The sequence below is a fragment of the Zingiber officinale genome, chromosome 6A (genome assembly GCF_018446385.1).
Source record: "Zingiber officinale cultivar Zhangliang chromosome 6A, Zo_v1.1, whole genome shotgun sequence".
NCBI lineage: Eukaryota > Viridiplantae > Streptophyta > Magnoliopsida > Zingiberales > Zingiberaceae > Zingiber > Zingiber officinale.
The window spans coordinates 114,582,996-114,601,727 of NC_055997.1; the positions used below are offsets into that span (position 1 = coordinate 114,582,996).

The window sequence follows — 18,732 nt, forward strand, 5'->3', positions numbered from 1 at the left end:
TCATTGATTAATCTTGCTGTCGATTGAATATGATTGAGGTTTGTTAAGCATTTGATTAAAATTACTCGTAACTCGAAATGCAGTTGAACAAACTTGCAGAAAAGTAGGAAGGGTAAAAATTTCAGCAGATGAATGCATCCAGATATTGCAAATATTGATCAGTTCGATTCCCTAACCACCAAGTTGAGAAATATCACAACTATACTTTCCAAAAAAAAATAAATAAATTTGTTTTGAAGACCTGCTTGTTCTTATCATCACTAGCTCTACCCTCCAACAATGGATCATTCATCTTCATCAAACATAAACAAAGTTTTGCCACAAGAATGATTCAAAACATCAAAAGATTCATTCAGGTTGACGGAGAATTGATGAACTACTGGCACAAGTTTGCACTCGAGGTTTTTTTTTGTTTTGTTTTTTTGTTGTTGTATTGGTTTTTCATTTTATGATCTTGTAATTAACATCCATAGTTCTGGTGTCAAACATCAGTTAAGCCAAAGCCAAATGGCGTTCCTTGTACAAATAATTATGCCTTCTTATCCTCCTCCAGAATGATAATATTTCTGCAATGAAAATATTCCATGTGAAACAAACAGTCATATGGAAAAGTAATGGGAAATTTGAAAAAAAAATGTAATTAATCACTGAAGAGAAAATAGGAAAAATGTTAGTATTGCAAGGTTAGGAAGTTGATAGTAAAACAAAATTAAGAAATTTGGATTTCTGTATAGTTTCTGAGAAAGACAGGACTGTCGATAATGGGACTACTATTTCAGCGATAGCCATATGGTAGATATGTCAAAAAGTTCTCCGTGGTTAAAGAACGATGGAGAAGTTAACTGAAATGGATTAGTAAAAGGCTTCTGTGGTATGATTCAAATGCCTAACGCACATAGGATAGAAGGATGACATAATGAACACTTATCTCGCAACCTGTATTTAAACTGTAACATCTTACTGGCAATGGAAAGGTGTTGTTTGATAAATTTGATTCATGGAGTAAAATTTTTAGCCATGCGGGTTGAGATAGGCAAAATTTACCATTATGCTAATTGATCGACACATGAAACTCATCAACACAAATGACACGGAGTTATCAACTCATGAGGCTTGTCAAGCAACACTGCTTTTAGGTTTCCATGGGCTAGTGTTCCACCATGAACCCCGTGAGGCTTCTGCATGCTCGAGGTTGGCGACAAGAACAGGTCTTCCACAAGCTAGGGTTTTATAGGAGGCTTAAGCTGGAGGTCAGTGGTGAGATCTCCCACAAGCTTCCTCCCCATTTCTTCTTCTTCCTTCTTTGATCCCTCCTGCAGATTGGTGCTGACCAGTGCTAACATCATTTCTTGTTCAGACAGCGAATGAAACCCCGATAAGAAACCGGGATTTTGAACCTTGATTTGCATAAAGTTGAACTTGCACAAATTATAAGTTTTATCTCTATATACAAACATATAATCTTAAACCATATGGTTCTCTTTTGTAATACTTGACATTTGGCTGGAGATACAAAAAAAAAAATGCAAATCATGGAAACAACTGTCAATTTAAATGGCATTTTGTGTAAACAACCAGAGATAAATTTGAAGAAGAAAAACTAGAAACAACTAAACTGCTGCAGAGAGAAGAATACCTCAATATCATAGTCTCAGTAGAATGATAAATCCATTTCATCGCATATAGAGGAGCCAGCACAGCAAATATCCTTGAAACAATACGTTTCCTGCAGTTAGATGGAAAAATTAATTCCAACAGAATTTACCAGAGCAAACGTAGCAAAAACAGACTAAGCAAATATTATTTCAACAATGCCATCATTCACTGCATCACCAAGAAAGTTACAATACATTAGAGAAAGATGAGAAATCCATTGCAATTTCATCAAAAGGAAGGATGGATCAACTTTAGATTGAAATCTGGAATCACTAGCTGATGAGAAGAAATAAAATGGTCTCCATGCTTACGTTTTATTATACACAAGTGATATGAGCCTACAGACGCAGTCCGCTGAAGAAATCGGAAAGCCTGATAAAATAATAGTCCAATTGAGTCAGCTATAAATACACTTGTTGGCAATATAGAATTGAAAAAAATAACAATGAGACATCATTGAAGAACCTTATATCTTTGGCAATGACCGTGTTTCCATCTTCAGCATCTAGATGGCGTAGTACGACTTCTTCCAAACGACCATCTCTATATGCATGCTGTGAAGGTTAATGTCATTTGTTAAATGAAAAACTAAAACAAGATTTTTCAAAAGACGAATCAATTAAAGATATATAGTCATTGATAATGAACAAATAAAGAAAATTGGTGATATCAATTTTCTTAAAAGAATATGTTCAAGACAATATAAAATAATTGCCGATAGTGATAATAACACACTTATTGATGGAAAAGATGATTAGCCATGAATTTCAACCATTTGGGATTGGCATATGGACCTTATCCTATTCCAACCATTGAGCACTAACAACTTCTAGAACCATTTTGGATCACTTTGATCATGTTAAGTAACATTATATACAGCCACATTTACTCCTCACATCAAGTATTATTAAAAGGACAGCTTGGTGCACGAAACTCCAGCCATGTGAGGTCCACGAGAAGGATCCATTTTACGCAGTCTTACCTTGCTTTTTGCAAGAGGCTGTTTCTAGGATTCAAACCGTGACCTTTTGGTCACATCAACTTATTATTGATTCAACTTATCTAACTACGAAGTCCACAAGAACATATCCATGCCAAACCACACCAAACATATATTTTTTTTCATCATGGAAATGACATAAGAAGACCTCTGACGCTGTTAGAAATGGAGATTCCAAGCATGGTCTTTAGGATATAATAGTATGTGTGCATCGATCAGGTTAATTCATGTGCATTCACAAGAATATATCCAGCATGTAGTATTTTGATTCCCAATCGCTATTTTAGCATTCAACTTACCTAACCAGAAACATAATTTCATAATCTGTATTCTTAGCACTGTTCTTTACAATATTTGTAGTAAGCATGATTGGGATGATTCTGTACTGGATGTAAGTATATGTACATGTTTGTCCGATAGAAAAATGAGCTATTAACAATTGCAAAAAAAGAAAAACAACATCATCCATATATAATCATGATAAGTCAGGCAATATGAAGAATGGAGATGCTCTTATACACACATATGCTTGTCTAATTGACAAATGATATCTCCAATCAAAGGCTGAGAAAGAAGTATAACTAAAGCTCCCATATGTATCTAAGCATGAAATAGTACGGCAATGCAAAGAATCTTCAAGGAGTGACATATAACCTTGTAGAAGCAGCTAGTTCCAAAAGGGCATGTGCCATTTCCAAAGTCAAAATATTTGCAATCAATTGATCTGACAAATTAGACAAGTCAGTGATCTGCATAAATATACATTCTAGAGATATCATCTTAATGACACTAAGATGTGGTTCAAGAAAACTGTAAATGATGAAGTTGCTACATGTGGCACAATCACAAGTCATAAGAGTAGCCTATTTATTGAAATCGAAGCTGAAGAATAAAAGACAGATTTTTCTTCAGCATTCGATCAAAGCTGATTGATAATTTGATAATTGGACTGCAACTTCATGTCACTTAATTTTAACCAACAGAAATGAATCCATTGGTTTCATTATTAGGTTTCAGATCAAAATTGTCAGTGATCTAGCATAAATATACATTCTAGTGATATCATCTTAATGACACTAAGATGTGGTTCAAGAAAACTGTAAATGATGCAGTTGCTGAATGTGGCACAAACACAAGTCACAAGAGTAGCTTATTTATTAAAATCATAGCTGAAGAATAAAAGAGAGATTTTTTTTAGCATTCAATCAATGCCAATTGATAATTCGATAATTGAACTGCAACCTCATGTCACTTACTTTTAACCAAGAGAAATGAATCCATTGGTTTCATTAGTAGGTTTCAGATCAAAATTGTCAGAACTAGAACAACTCAATTAAACTAGATCAATCTACTAGCCTGAAATAACCACTTTTCATTGAGGATACTGAACATGAAAAGAATAATCTAAGCCGCAAAAAGGAAGAATTCAACTATTTTTGCATCCAACTTAAGTAATTAGATTATATATCTTGCCCTATCTACTTAAAGCAACAGATAATTATATATTGCATACTTGACAAATTAGCACAGATAATTGAAAAAAATATATATGATACTTGAGTTTGGCTTTGTAGTTGTCAACGATCTCCTGCTTTTCCTCCTTTGTAGAATACCAGATGATACTAGGGATGACAAAGTATGATAGCTTTCGGCATATAGGACAAGCCCTTAATGCGGAGTTGATATCCATGCCAGATGCTGGAGAATTGCCACGCCAATTGCGAATACATGAGATACAAAATGGATGGTCACACTCCGAAAGCAACCCAAATTTCCTCTCAGCTGGATTGGGTTTAGAGTGTACTCGGTCAAGACAAACGCTGCACTCTATTTCTTGACTGTATTTCAGGGCTTCAAGGTGCTTGTTATTCTTTTGACACATCTTTATATGTTCCTCTCTTTCATCAGGACGGAATGGATGCAAGCAATGTTTGCCACATATGGTGCATAAATCACCATGGAGGCGAGGGCAACTTTGTCCATAAGGACATCTACCAGCGGCAGCAAACGAGCAGATGGGGCGGTCAGAATCTGTTAAATAGGTAGGATGGTCTCCAAGCTCATCATTCGAAGAAGTAACAGTTTCAAAATTACTTGTCCATACAGATGTAGAAGGAAGTTTGTGGATCAAATTCATTGTTGACACATCTATGGATTTGCTTGGATCCAAAACATGTTCTCTTGCTGAAGGAACTTCAGAAGTGTGAGTGACTTGATGAGAACCCGATGATGAGCGAGGATGAGAGTTTGGTGATAAGGAGAATGATGGGCCTGATGAATGGGTACGGGAAACTTTTACATGGTCATATCTGCAACGACTACCATAAGAGCAGACACCTTTCTGGTAAAAGGTGCATATCTGTAATAAATACACATTAGCAACTAAAGGAGAAACAATTTTCAATCTGGACAACAAGATGAGTTACATTGTTGGCTTGATCTTGCCAATCATGGGAAAACTCACAGTGATCCCCCTTCAAGCAAGCTCCATGCATAAAAAACTTGCACAAAGTCCTAGATTAATCAAAGAAAAAAAATCATCTAATTAACTTATAAACATATTATAAAACAGAGGATTTTATAAGACAAATACATACAAAATTCATCTTTACATGAAACATACAAAACAGACTATACTTATGAAATTTACAAGGGATAAAAAAATCTGCATACTCAGCATTAACAATGAGATATTCAGTAAAACTAAGCCATAAAGAATTGATGCAGAAACAGTTAATTCATTTTAATTATTTGAACAGTTGTTTTAATGAGATGCGTTTAAGTTTAAGTAGGATTAAGTGGATGCTATGAACTATTTATTTACTCTCTTAATCTTATCTCTTTCCTCTTTTCCCCTATTCCCTTCTCTTTCCTCTCTCCCGGTCTTTTTCCACTGCTTAAATTCATCTATTAAAATTAAATCTAACCTACTAGATACAACTCAATCGATTGGAAATTAACCCAAACTATTATTAAAAAAAGAATCTACTGTTAAAAATAGAACTGGAGAGATCAGGTATGGTAGAATCACAACATTGCATTGTGATAGAAAATAGAAATGTTGTCATGTCAAGACCTAGTACAATAAACAAGGGCGGAGTCTACATCTGATGATGCCTGGGAAGAAACAAGCTTGCTGCATTGAGATTGGAGTCAGTAAGGATGAGGTCCACAATAACCAATAAATTAACTCTTGCCAGATCAAAGCCATCTTTCTCCCCTCTTCATATAAAGGCATCATGGCCAAGCTTCCTATCTTCATTTAATTTAATTTGATTTTTCATTTTTGTTTAGTTGGCTATTCAAACTATTTAGATTTAATTAACCCACTTCTCAAAAATGATTTGCACTATTCCACATACCTTACAAAAAAATGGTCCAGTGGATTTCCAAATGAACATTTCATTCCATTTTCTTGTACTCCATTATTGCTTAACTAGCAATTGTTTATGATTTCTTTCTTTTTTGCTTTGACGTTTAGTCTTCCAACAATGGAGACAAATAGTATGAGAGTTTTATTATGGATAAAAAAATAGCAATTCCTATAGATGGTCAAATGGTTGTTTGCAAGGATGGTAAAATTACTATGAGTAATAGGTTCAATTGTTCAGAAAAGCTTCTACTGGATGCATTAGATTGGTTGGAAAAGATTTAAAATTATTTAAAAAATAAAAATAAAAAAGAAACAAAGAGACATAACTACAAAAGCACAAAATATATGGATTTGCATTGCTCTGAATGGATTATGATTTTATATGAATTCCTTCATAAAACTTATATTTTACCTGTTACTGTGATTAATTCAACATTTTTTTTAGAATTCTAATAATTACAATAACTTACAATGTACTACTGCAGAGAACAAGCTGTGAATCTAAAATATTTAGGGTAGGCTACATAAACCATATCTCATTTATTGAACTGCATAAGGCTATAGCTAATTGACATCTTGCCCTTAGAGGGGGTTTACAGTACTAAAGTTAGTGCTCATAAATTTTTTGATATTGTTTCACATTGGCTGTTAGGATCTATGCAACCCTTAATCTTTTATATCCAAGCTTGAAACCACAATGAACGGTTTTGTATCTCGTTATTACTAATTCAAATCCTTAAGTTGCAATCGTTTATTACTTTATATATAAATTTAGTATCTTGTGTACTTAAAATATGAATTCCATGCTATATAACGGTATTTATTCTGCAGTATCAAATTTCTTTCTCAGAGTTATTAATCACAAAATAGCTACCCAATCCAACAAATGGTTCGACAAAAAGGGAATTTTTGTGTTAAATGGCAGTGAGAAGCCCAAAAACAAATTGGAAAATTGGGGCGATCTAAACATATGAAATTCAGGTGAAATATTCCCTATGCAATTCCAGCCACAGAATTCAAGGATGATTATACTAGAAGCAAAACTCTAAACGGAAAGACAACAACAACAGAAGCAGCAAATAGTCAGACGGAAGCACGAAAGTCAAAATCAGTTTGAGGAATCAGACCGATCATAGATCCCTTAAGAGTAATTCTAAAGCGAGACACGGAGAAAGACCCTAAGTACCTCCTCATATCGTACGGAGCGGAGGGAAATTTGGTGGAATAGGGCGAGAATCGGCAGGATCAGGCAGAAAAGTTCGAGGACGCGAATATCTGGAGGAGGAGCGCGGTCTACGGAGTCTCCGGACGAGGAGGCGGAGACGATCGGCGGATGGCGGAGATCGACGGCGCGATAAAGTTAGAGAGCGAAGAGAAGATACCAAAGGAAACGGAGCCGCTTCGGTCGTATATATAGCCGTATAGGTATAAGGTACTATGGTAATAAGCTATTTTTGGCTTTTTCTTTCAGGGTATAATTTTATTTTTAATTTTTGTTTTGAATATTAAAAAGTTATTTTGGTATCTTTATCCGTAACTACCCTTCACCACTCGTGTAAAAATTAGATTGCAAAAATTAGATTGTAATATATATAAAATGAGGGGAGGGGCAAAAATTAAAAAGGCATATCTGTAAATCTTTTTCGAGTATTTTTTTTAAAAAATTATTAAAATAATATTTCATCATATTTTTCATTCTAAAAATACTTTCATCACATTACAGTCCTAATTCCATTTGACTTTAATTCAATCCCAATCCAAACAAGATTTAGATTACCTTACTGATGTTTTATTTTATATATATTTTTGTAATATAATAAAATGCTTATTACAATTATGAGGATAAGCTAAAACTCTTGAAACATAAAAGCAGAAAAAAAAATGTTTGCTGCTTGATACAAGCCAGACTTCTAAAATCCAGGATCAAGTTTATGAAGACTAGCATAGCACACCAATCCTTGGCTGGGATCTTCTCGACTAAGGAACTTGATTCATTCTCAGTTGAGGACAAAATAAATCAAATCTGCACAGAATAAAACTAAATTTTAGTGTAAAAAAAATGATGGAATCATCAAAAATGCAGAGCCAAGACATGCATAAGAAGAGAACCAAAACATGTATCTTATGACTAAAAATGACTGTCTAAAGAGTACGTTTGTCCAACAAGAAAGAAGAGTAGAATATTAACAAACTAAACTGCAAATCTCTACTCTTACCTTAGGACTAAATTCCATTTGTTGAACAGTTTGCTTTATGCAAAATCCACTATACAAACAAGAAAGCACAAATTCAATTGCTTTACAATTTAGTATAAAACATATAGCCAGCACAAATTCATTAAATTCACAATTTAACTAGAGCAAAGCTTGTTCCATTCCAGTAGAGTTGAAATAAAACATTGAGATTCCATTTATTTGGCATTTTTTTTTCTCAGCATAATCAACTATCCAAACAAGAAAGAACATACATAATGTATTTCCATTACCAACTTTCTGTTGCAATTCAGTCTAAACTCTAGCCAGAAGCTAATGTTCTAGCTCATATTTGATTCATAATTTAAGTATAGTAGAGCTTGTTCCATTTTGTGATAATAAGTTGCAGAACTGAAGCTGTCCTCCATATTTTCACATGGCTAATTCACCGACTGTAAATTGACCAAATATAAGCAACAATCGAGTAGCAAACATATTAACTTATTACCCTTCACTCAAAGAAAGACATTAGGCTAATAGTATCAAAATTCCATTTCTTCAGCGTTTTTGTATAGACATAATCCACTATGTTAAATTCCCAAGTTCTCCATTAAAATCTAGATTGAAGTCTATACCACCACCAAATGTTCTGATTCATGTTTGACTGACAATTATGTATAGTAGAACTTGTTTAATTTTGTTATAACAAGTTAATTATGCTCTTTATTTTCACATCAACTGCCTATTTCACTGACATTAAAGTGATCAGATAGAAGCACCAATCAAGTATCCAACCAAATCAACTTATTACCCTCCACTTGTAGAAAGACATTAGGTAGCTACTATCAAAATTCCATTTGTTCAGAGAATTTTCCTATGAAGACTATATTTCCTTTACCAACTCATTCTCTATTATAATCTAATTTGAAATGTATAGTCAACATTCAATTTCATGACTCATTAGATTCGTTAATTACGTATAGTAGAGCTGTTTCATTTGAGCTTATTAGTTGTGGGATTATCATCTTTATTTTCACATAATTGGTCAATTCACCGATTGTAAGCTAACTGATGTTGGATATATGCGTGAATGAAGAACAAGTGAAAGAGGCATGAACCTCCATTGTGAATGAGACTTTAGTTTCACATTGAGAGTTTCAAAGTATATTGGTTGATTTATATTGATTCACATACATTGATGGTGTGAACAAATGCAAAAAGTGTTGGATACAATCAATCTGTAGCCGGAGATTTTACGGGGTATTAGCTGAATTTAAATATACTGAATTTAAATTCACTTATCTGTTAAAATGACCTGAGCTGATAATCTCAGGCTGCCAGCAGGGGCTGATTTTCTGACCACGGAGTGGTTAAGTGAGCAGAGTGTCAAAGCAGCAAAGTCCGCGCGGACTGAAGGTAGACCGGGCCGAGCATGTGGTCGACCGGGCGATCAACAAAACAGGCTGATCGTGCGAGTAGTGAGACCAACCGAGTGTACCGAGGGCGGACGACCGAGCGAGCGAAGATGCTGACTGGGCGAACGAAGGGGCCGACCGAGCAGCGAGGTCGGGTAGGCAGAATGGCCGGTCGAGCGAACAGCGAGACAAGCCGAACAGGCGAAGAGGCTGACCGAGGCCTGCGAATGACGCAGTTTCCTTGAAACAGATTCGTCCACCTCCGGCTGTGCTTCAAGGCTTACTCGGGTCGTCTGTTTCCCAGGATACAACGGTGAAACCGCAATCTCCACCTAGCACTGGTGGTTGCGGCGAACTGAGAAATACCCGAATGCTATCACAAGGGTTCTGTCGAGTGGAAGAAAGAAACGACAGAGAAGAAGAAGAGGGAAAAGAAGGTGGATGGAAAGATTATTTAATCTTTCTTTTCCTTATTTCTTTTCCTCTCATGCTCAAGGCCTTTTATAGGATGCCTTGCATGAGGTTACTTTTCCATTTGCTAAAGAAACGTCATATGCATTATATTAATATGCGTTTCTTATTTAAGCGTTAATGAAAAAAGAATAATCCAAGTGGCAAAATGTCGGTTAATTTATTTGGGTGTGCATAGGTCGTGCTCGCACACAAGCAAACTTGGTTCAGTGCAATCCGGGCCCTAGATTTGCACCCTCCCTATGCATCCACACACAAGAGCAAGCTTCCACTCATTTATTTGTTCACAACACACATGCTTGTGAAACAATATAAACCAACCATCAAGCCTTGAAACTTCCAATATGGGACTAAAATCTTCTTCAGAATGGAGCTTCTTTCTTCTTCACTCTCTTCTCCATTCACTCATTTTCAACAATCCCCCACATGAATGGAGATAGAGTAAGTGATAACATCCAGCAGTTGAGTCAAGTATAGGATAGGTAGGTTTTACCCTTTGAACCCTCCCTTGTGAAGATTTGGTTGCTTACTGGCTGATAGTAGACACGATGTCTTTGAACTATACTGTCGTTTGTGTAAGCAGTGACAAATCTCACCCAAGACTCTCCCTGATATAATTCAGTTCTCATGAGTGTGTTCGTTCTTGGCCATGAACACGCCTGGTTCTGTGAGAAGCTCTAAGAATTGTGCCTCCAATTCTCTTCGAAGCGGCCTCACTTCTTTCTCACATAGGTGATCCCTCAAGAGTTGTCATATACTCTTCTTGATCATTAAAAGTCCATCGACTTACCCTGGTCTAGTCACTGTTTCATTAGGTACTCCCCACAGTGTGTCTAGTCAGTGCAGATTAGTTGTCCCTTTGAACCTAGTTCTTGGGATCTCCAATCAGCATAGGTTGGGTGTCCTCTGCACTGATCGCTGACAACGACATCAAGCCCATTCCTCGTGATGAGCTTGCAACTAACTCTCGATTTAATCCTTTGGTTAGCGGATCTGCTAGGTTATCCTTTGACTTCACATAGTCAATAGTGATAACTCCCGTTGAGAGTAGTTGTCTAATGGTATTATGTCTACGACGTATATGTCTAGACTTACCATTGTACAGATGGCTCTGTGCCCGACCAATTGCTGATTGACTATCGCAATGTATACAAATTGCCGGCACAGGTTTCGACCATCTCGGAATATCTTCTAAGAATTGTCGTAGTCATTCAGCCTCTTCACCACATTTGTCAAGAGCTACAAACTCAGATTCCATCGTGGATCTGGTTATTACAGTTTGCTTAGAAGATTTCCAGGAAATGGCTGCACCTGCTAGAGTGAAGATATATCCACTCGTAGACTTAGAGTCTTTTATATCAGATATCCAACTTGCATCGCTGTATCCTTCGATCACAGCGGGATATCTTGAATAGTGCAATCCATATTCACGAGTATACCTCAAGTACCTCAATACTCTTGTTATCCCTTTCCAGTGCTCAACACCGGGATTACTCGTGTATCTACTCAGTTTGCTTACTGCGTAGGCTAAGTCTGGTCGTGTACAACTCATTAAGTACATCAGACTTCCGATCACTCGAGAGTATTCTAGCTGAGAGATACTTTCACCTCGATTTTTCGATAGATGTTGGCTCGTATCTATCGGCGTTCGTGCCAACACAGTATCACCTTTGGTAAATTTCTCAAGAATCTTGTCCACGTAATGGGACTGACTAAGAACAAGTCCTTCTGTCGTTCTAAGAATTTTGATTCCCAGAATCACATCAGCTAGGCCCATATCTTTCATGTCAAATCTTGAGTTCAACATAACTTTTGTGGATTTGATTATCTTATCATTACTCCCAATGATAAGTATGTCATCTACATAGAGGCACAAGATGACATAGTCACTCTCTGTGGCTCTCATGTAGACACATTTATCACATTCATTGATCTTGAATCCACATTCCTTCATGGCATTATCGAATTTCTCATGCCACTGCTTTGGCGCTTGTTTCAAGCCATATAATGACTTCACCAATCTACATACCTTGTTTTTCTGTCCTGGCACAGAAAACCCCTCAGGTTGGTCCATGTAGATTTCCTCTTCTAAATCCCCGTTTAGAAAAGCTGTCTTTACATCCATTTGATGTATTTTGAGATTCCATAGAGCAGCTATAACCAACAATACTCTAATGGAAGTTATTCTCGATACCGGAGAGTATGTATCGAAGTAATCAAGGCCTTCTCGTTGTCGGTATCCTTTGATTACCAATCTGGCCTTGTATTTATCGATCGTGCCATCTGACTTCATTTTCTTCTTGAAAATCCACTTGCAACCTAGTGGTTTACTTCCCGGAGGAAGATCCACAAGTTCCCAAGTGTGATTTTGCAAGATAGATTCTATCTCAGATGCAATTGTCTCTCTCCAATGAGATCCATCAGAAGAGCCTACAACTTCTGAGTAACTTCGGGGCTCACTCTCCAACACGAAAGTGATAAAATCCGATCCATAGAATTTTTCTACCCAAACTCTTTTGCTCCGTCTAGGCTCAAACTCCATAGGTTCCTCCTCATCATCATCTTCTTCTTCGCCTTGTGTTTCATTTGCCCGTTTTGAGGAGCTAGCATCCTCTCGGGTATTATATGAAAATACATGCTCGAAGAATGAGGCATTTCTTGATTCGATTATCGAGTTCTTGTGTATCTTTGGTATGTGTGACTCATACACACAAAATCTATACGCAATGTTGTTTTATGCATATCCAATAAATATGCAATCAACAGTCTTTGGTCCTATCTTAATCCTTTTCGGATCAGGCACCAACACTTTGGCAAGACACCCCCACATTTGTAAATATTTGTAGGACGGTTGTCTTTCATTCCACAACTCATAAGGGCTCTTATCTATTTTCTTCTGGGGCACCTTATTTAAAAGGTAATTAGATGTTAACACAACTTCCCCCCACATGAACTCTGGCAATCCAGAGCTCAATAGAAGAGCATTCATCATCTCCTTTAGAGTTTGATTCTTTCTCTCAGCAACTTCATTTTGCTGAGGAGTATAAGGAGCTGTTGTTTCGTGTCTGATCCCATGTTCAGCACACAACTCAACAAACAGTGATACATATTCACCACCTCGGTCACTTCGAACTACCTTAATCTTTCTATTAAGCTGATTTTCAATCTCATTCTTATAGAGAGCAAATTTCTCTATAGTTTCATCCTTACTTTTGAGAAGATACACATAACAGTATTTTGTGTTATCATCTACAAAAGTGATGAAATATTTATTACCACCACGTGTTGGCGTACCTTTTAGGTCACACACATCAGTGTGGATTAGGTCAAGTGGTTCATTACTTCTTTCAATATGTTGAAAGGATGACCTTGTCATTTTCGCTTCAACACAAATCTCACACTTGTGTTTTGGGTTAAGGTGGAATGAAGGTATGCTTTGCATGTTTATTAATCTACGCAACACATCGTAGTTAACATGTCCTAGTCTACCATGCCACAAACACGAAGACTCAAGCATATAAGTGGAAGAGCTTTCAGTTTTATTTATCTTGGGCCTAATGGCCATTACATTGAGCTTAAACAGCCCATCAGATACATAGCCTCTTCCTACAAACATCCCATTTTTGGATAATACAACTCTGTCCGACTCAAAAACAATGCGAAAGTCATGCTTGCTCAGAAGTGATCCGGACACTAGATTCTTACGAATCTCCGGAACATACAGCACATTGTTCAAAGTGAGGTCCTTGCCCGAGGTCATCTTCAGCACCACCTTTCCTTGGCCCATGGTGTCCGAGGTTGCTGAGTTCCCCATGAACAGCCTGTCTCCAGTGACTTCTTCAAAGTTGTGGAGCAGCTCCTTATTGCAGTAGACATGTCTAGCGGCTCCAGTATCGATCCACCATTGTCGAGGGTTTGAACCGATCAAGTTTAGATCGGAGACCACAGCGCAGAGGTCGTCCATTTCTGGTCCCTCGTTCAGGTTGGCCTCTTGCTTCTTCTTCGACTTTCTGCACTCCGAAGATTTGTGACCCACTTTGTCACAGTTGAAGCACTTCCCAGAGAACTTCTTCTTGCTGATGCCTCCTCTGGGTCCCATCTTAGAAGACTTGGGGTTCTTCCGTTTCGAGCTTTGACCGTGCTCGACCACGTTGGCTTTCACAGTAGCCTGAGAGAACAGCTTCCTCTCTGAACTCTTGTTGTCTTCTTCGATGCGAAGTCTGACTATGAGTTCCTCCACATTCATCTCCTTTCGCTTGTGCTTCAGGTAGTTCTTGAACTCCTTCCAGCCGGGAGGCAGCTTCTCAATGATAGCTGCCACCTGGAAGGTTTCACTCAGAACCATCCCTTCCGAATGGATCTCGTGCAAGATCACCTGAAGCTCCTGGACTTGGCTGATCACCGTCTTGGAGTCAACCATCTTGTAGTCCAGGAATCGACCCACGATGAACTTCTTTGCCCCTGCGTCCTCCGTCTTGTATTTCTTGTCTAGGGACTCCCACAGTTCCTTAGCCGTACTCTTCATGCTATACACAGCGTACAGCGAGTCGGCAAGGCAGTTGAGGATGTAGTTTCGGCAAAGGAACTCGGAATGAGTCCATGCCTCCACTGTACTGATGGTTTGCGCATCAGCATCCTCAGTGCGCTTGGGAGGGTCCTCGGTCAAGAACCGAGCCAGATTGAGTGTGGTCAGGTAGAAGAGCATCTTCTGCTGCCACCTCTTGAAGTTCAGTCCACTGAACTTATCTGGCTTTTCCCCATGATTGATTGGTACAGTTCCAATCGGGGCGGAGGGGCCTTTATTTGTTGAGTCTGTTGCACCTCAACATTCTGTTCTGTGGCCATCTCAACAGAAACGAGTCTGTTTCAAGATTGTTGGATACAATCAATCTGTAGCCGGAGATTTTACGGGGTATTAGCTGAATTTAAATATACTGAATTTAAATTCACTTATATGTTAAAATGACCTGAGCTGATAATCTCAGGCTGCCAGCAGGGGCTGGTTTTCTGACCACGGAGTGGTTAAGTGAGCAGAGTGTCAAAGCAGCAAAGTCCGCGCGGACTGAAGGTAGACCGGGCCGAGCAGGTGGTCGACCGGGCGAGCAACAAAACAGGCTGATCGTGCGAGTAGTGAGACCAACCGAGTGTACCGAGGGCGGACGACCGAGCGAGCGAAGATGCTGACTGGGCGAACGCAGGGGTCGGCCGAGCAGCGAGGTCAGGTAGGAGGGCGAAGAGGCTGACCGAGGCCTGCGAATGACGCAGTTTCCTTGAAACAGATTCGTCCACCTCCGGCTGTGCTTCGAGGCTTACTCGGGTCGTCTGTTTCCCAGGATACAACGGTGAAACCGCAATCTCCACCTAGCACTGGTGGTTGCGGTGAACTGAGAAATACCCGAATGCTATCACAAGGGTTCTGTCGAGTGGAAGAAAGAAACGACAGAGAAGAAGAAGAGGGAAAAGAAGGTGGATGGAAAGATTATTTAATCTTTCTTTTCCTTATTTCTTTTCCTCTCATGCTCAAGGCCTTTTATAGGATGCCTTGCATGAGGTTACTTTTCCATTTGCTAAAGAAACGTCATATGCATTATATTAATATGCGTTTCTTATTTAAGCGTTAATGAAAAAAGAATAATCCAAGTGGCAAAATGTCGGTTAATTTATTTGGGTGTGCATAGGTCGTGCTCGCACACAAGCAAACTTGGTTCAGTGTAATCCGGGCCCTAGATTTGCACCCTCCCTATGCATCCACACACAAGAGCAAGCTTCCACTCATTTATTTGTTCACAACACACATGCTTGTGAAACAATATAAACCAACCATCAAGCCTTGAAACTTCCAATATGGGACTAAAATCTTCTTCAGAATGGAGCTTCTTTCTTCTTCACTCTCTTCTCCATTCACTCATTTTCAACAAAAAGTCCTCTCTCTCACACGTGGGTGTGCAAGGGGCCATCAGCTCTGCTAAGGAATTATGCAAGTTCTGTTAGGGTGCGTTTGGATCGGAGTTATTCTTGATAATCTTGGTTATCTATCCAAGGTTATCAACAAAAACCTTGTTTGGTTTAGATATTCGATGATTCCCGAGTAATGTTCCATGCCCGACACGTCAGCTAAAAGGTCATGCAACCCGGAATCGAAAAACCTCAGAAAACTAAGGTTTTTCTTGATTTCGGAGTTAATGAATTTTTTTACCAAAAATACCCTCCGATAAAAAAAAACACATGGAAAAAAGATAAAAAATGTAAAAAAAATAAAAAAATGTTTAAAACATTAAAATTTTAAAATTTTTAAAAATAAATAATGTAAAAAATTAAAAAAAATAAAAATATAAATTTTAAAAAAAAATAAATTTTTAAAAATTTTAAAAAAATTAAAACATTTTTAAAAATTTTAAAAATAAAAAATTTATAAAATTTTAAAAATTTAAAAAGTTAAAAATAAAATAAATAAATAAAATTTTAAATTTAAAAATTGTAACAAAATAAATAAATATAAATAATATAAAAAAATATAAAAACATTAAAAAAATAAAAAAACACATAAAAAGTAAAAAATATACCAGAAAAAGAAAAGTAAAAAAAAAACATAAAAAAATAAATAATAATAATAATATATATAGTTGATTTTGTAACTGAGGGTAATACGGTAAACTATTAAACTAAGGTATTCATTAAAACCTTCAAACAAACAAGTTTTTGTTGCATTACCTACGTTATGTTTTATTCCCCATAATCTTAGTTATGTGATTACCTGGTAATCACATAATCAAGGTTATACATGATGATCCTGTCCGAACCAGGGGTCAATGAACGCTGGGGATGTGGCGCTTCCTGCTGGATCCTCGAGTCCTCCGGCGAACCTGCAACAAAATCGAGCCGGGAGGGGTGTCCCGGCGACGGCCCTCCGACGCTCAAATCAGGCGAGGAAATAGATGAAGAGGTGTCTCAGAATCAGAAGACCTGTGTACCTCCGGTGAAGAAACGGAGCCCTTATATAGACCTCTCCAAGGAGCCTGGGCGCGCCAATCGAAGCAATCTACTGTTTTCAACCATGCCCAGGTATGGGTCTGTCAGAAGGACTATGCCCAGATATGGGTCTGTCAGAAAGACGTCCATAAGGCCATACCGCTACTATATCAACCTCTCCATGATGTGACGGCGAGATCCTCCATCGTGCACTCTTGTGTACGGCATAATCATCAGACATGCCTTTGCTGACATCCCATATTCTGAGCCGAACGGATAGGCCGCTCGGCTAACCTTCGTACCCTCGCCCTTGTCCTGGCCGAACGGACCACCCGCTCGGCCCTTCGGTCCCAGCCGAGCAGACGCCCCGCTCGGCCATTCGGTTCTCCCGCCTTGGCGTCGGAAACCCCAACCCATGACTGGGTTATCTTTGGTTCCGCTCGGACCTACTCAGCTGCTCGGCGCGGCCATTAACCGCTTAGCCCTCCATCTGTCCTCAAGCTGAGACCCTTCAGGAAGTGGATCCCCCATTCTTACCGCCGGATCACTTGCCTTCCCTTCAAGTCTAGTCGAAGGAGGCAGTGAGTCCGACTGACTGGACTATGTGTCCGAGCGGGCGGTCGCCGCCTTTCCGTCGCTTATAATATCCCTGGGGCCGTTCGGCCCTTTTGCCCAATTCAGCCGCTCGACTCTTCGTTTTGGTGGTCTTGTCGCTCAACGTGGATGTTTGCTTGTCTAAATCTTCTCGAAAATCACGCAAATCCTCTTCATTAAACCGAAGCATGCGTGGTATGGGCGCCTTAATTGCGCCTGGTGACAGCGCCACATGGCTCTTCTTGCGTGGCGGTGATGATCCGTACGATGGGACGCCGATTACTTTGAAATAGACGGTTGGATGATGACCTCGTCTCTCGTGACCTGCATCCGACGGCGGAGGCCGACCAGCCTCGGTCGTATAAAGCCTCCGTCTACTTCCTTCGCCGCATGCTTGCTTGTGCGTTGTCCTTCCGCCTCTTCTTCTGCTGCGACCTCCGACGATCCAGTTCCTCTTTTTCGGCGTCTACCATCCCACCGGTGATCTTTTCCGCCCGTTTCCTTCTCAGTGAGTCTTCTTCCTTCGTTTACAAGGTCCTCCCAAGTCGTTTTGCCTCTTTCGTTCCCGTTCCTCTGGTTTCTTGCCATCTTATTGCTTCTTCGAGATGGCAAGCTCCTCTGAGCCCGTTGTTGGTGTTCATGGCCCTTGGTATATGACCATGGAGAGTCGGTTTGATGAAGAGGGCGCTCGGCGTCTTGTCCGGACGTATGGGATCCCTGATGACCACGAAATAATTATAGCCGACCCGTCCGATCGGCCCCATAACCCGCCGATCGGCACCATTTGCTTTTTTCTAGACCAATTCCAGGGCGGCCTTAGATTTCCTACCCATCCCTTTATTTTGGAGGTTTGTAATTATTTCCGCATCCCGCTCGGCCAACTTGTGCCGAACTCCTTTAGGTTGCTGAGCGGGGTGGTTGTCCTCTTTAAGCTGCACAGTATCCCACTTGACCCCAAAATATTCCACTTCTTCTTCTACCCCAAACAATCCGAGCCGGGCACTTTCATTTTCCAAAGTAGAATAGGCTTTAAATTTTTTTGATAATATGTCGACCTCTAAC

At 39.0% G+C, this 18,732-nt stretch overlaps 1 protein-coding gene across 2 annotated transcripts; it reads right to left on the reverse strand.

The window, feature by feature from the left end:
* Positions 1–119: 119 nt before the first annotated feature.
* Positions 120–7,431, reverse strand: LOC121997560 (E3 ubiquitin-protein ligase makorin-like). Of its 2 annotated transcripts, none has more exons than XM_042552028.1 (8): positions 7,216–7,431; positions 5,083–5,170; positions 4,213–5,015; positions 3,311–3,380; positions 2,122–2,210; positions 1,968–2,028; positions 1,637–1,726; positions 120–566 (listed from the first exon to the last, which is right to left on the reverse strand). In XM_042552028.1, the coding sequence occupies exons 1-6, from the start codon at positions 7,221–7,223 to the stop codon at positions 1,995–1,997; spliced, it is 1,092 nt and encodes a 363-aa protein (XP_042407962.1). In that variant the 5' UTR covers positions 7,224–7,431; the 3' UTR covers positions 120–566; positions 1,637–1,726; positions 1,968–1,994. The 2 variants fall into 2 exon arrangements, with proteins under 2 accessions (XP_042407962.1, XP_042407963.1); XM_042552029.1 differs by lacking the exon at positions 120–566 and adding an exon at positions 617–1,313.
* Between the last annotated feature and the right edge of the window lie 11,301 nt (positions 7,432–18,732).

Coding starts and splice junctions, on each gene's coding strand:
- LOC121997560 (XM_042552028.1), bottom strand. Junction 5,016..5,082: donor GGCAAGATCAAGCCAACAAT/GTAACTCATCTT, acceptor TATTTATTACAG/ATATGCACCTTTTACCAGAA. Junction 2,211..3,310: donor GAACTAGCTGCTTCTACAAG/GTTATATGTCAC, acceptor TAACCTTCACAG/CATGCATATAGAGATGGTCG.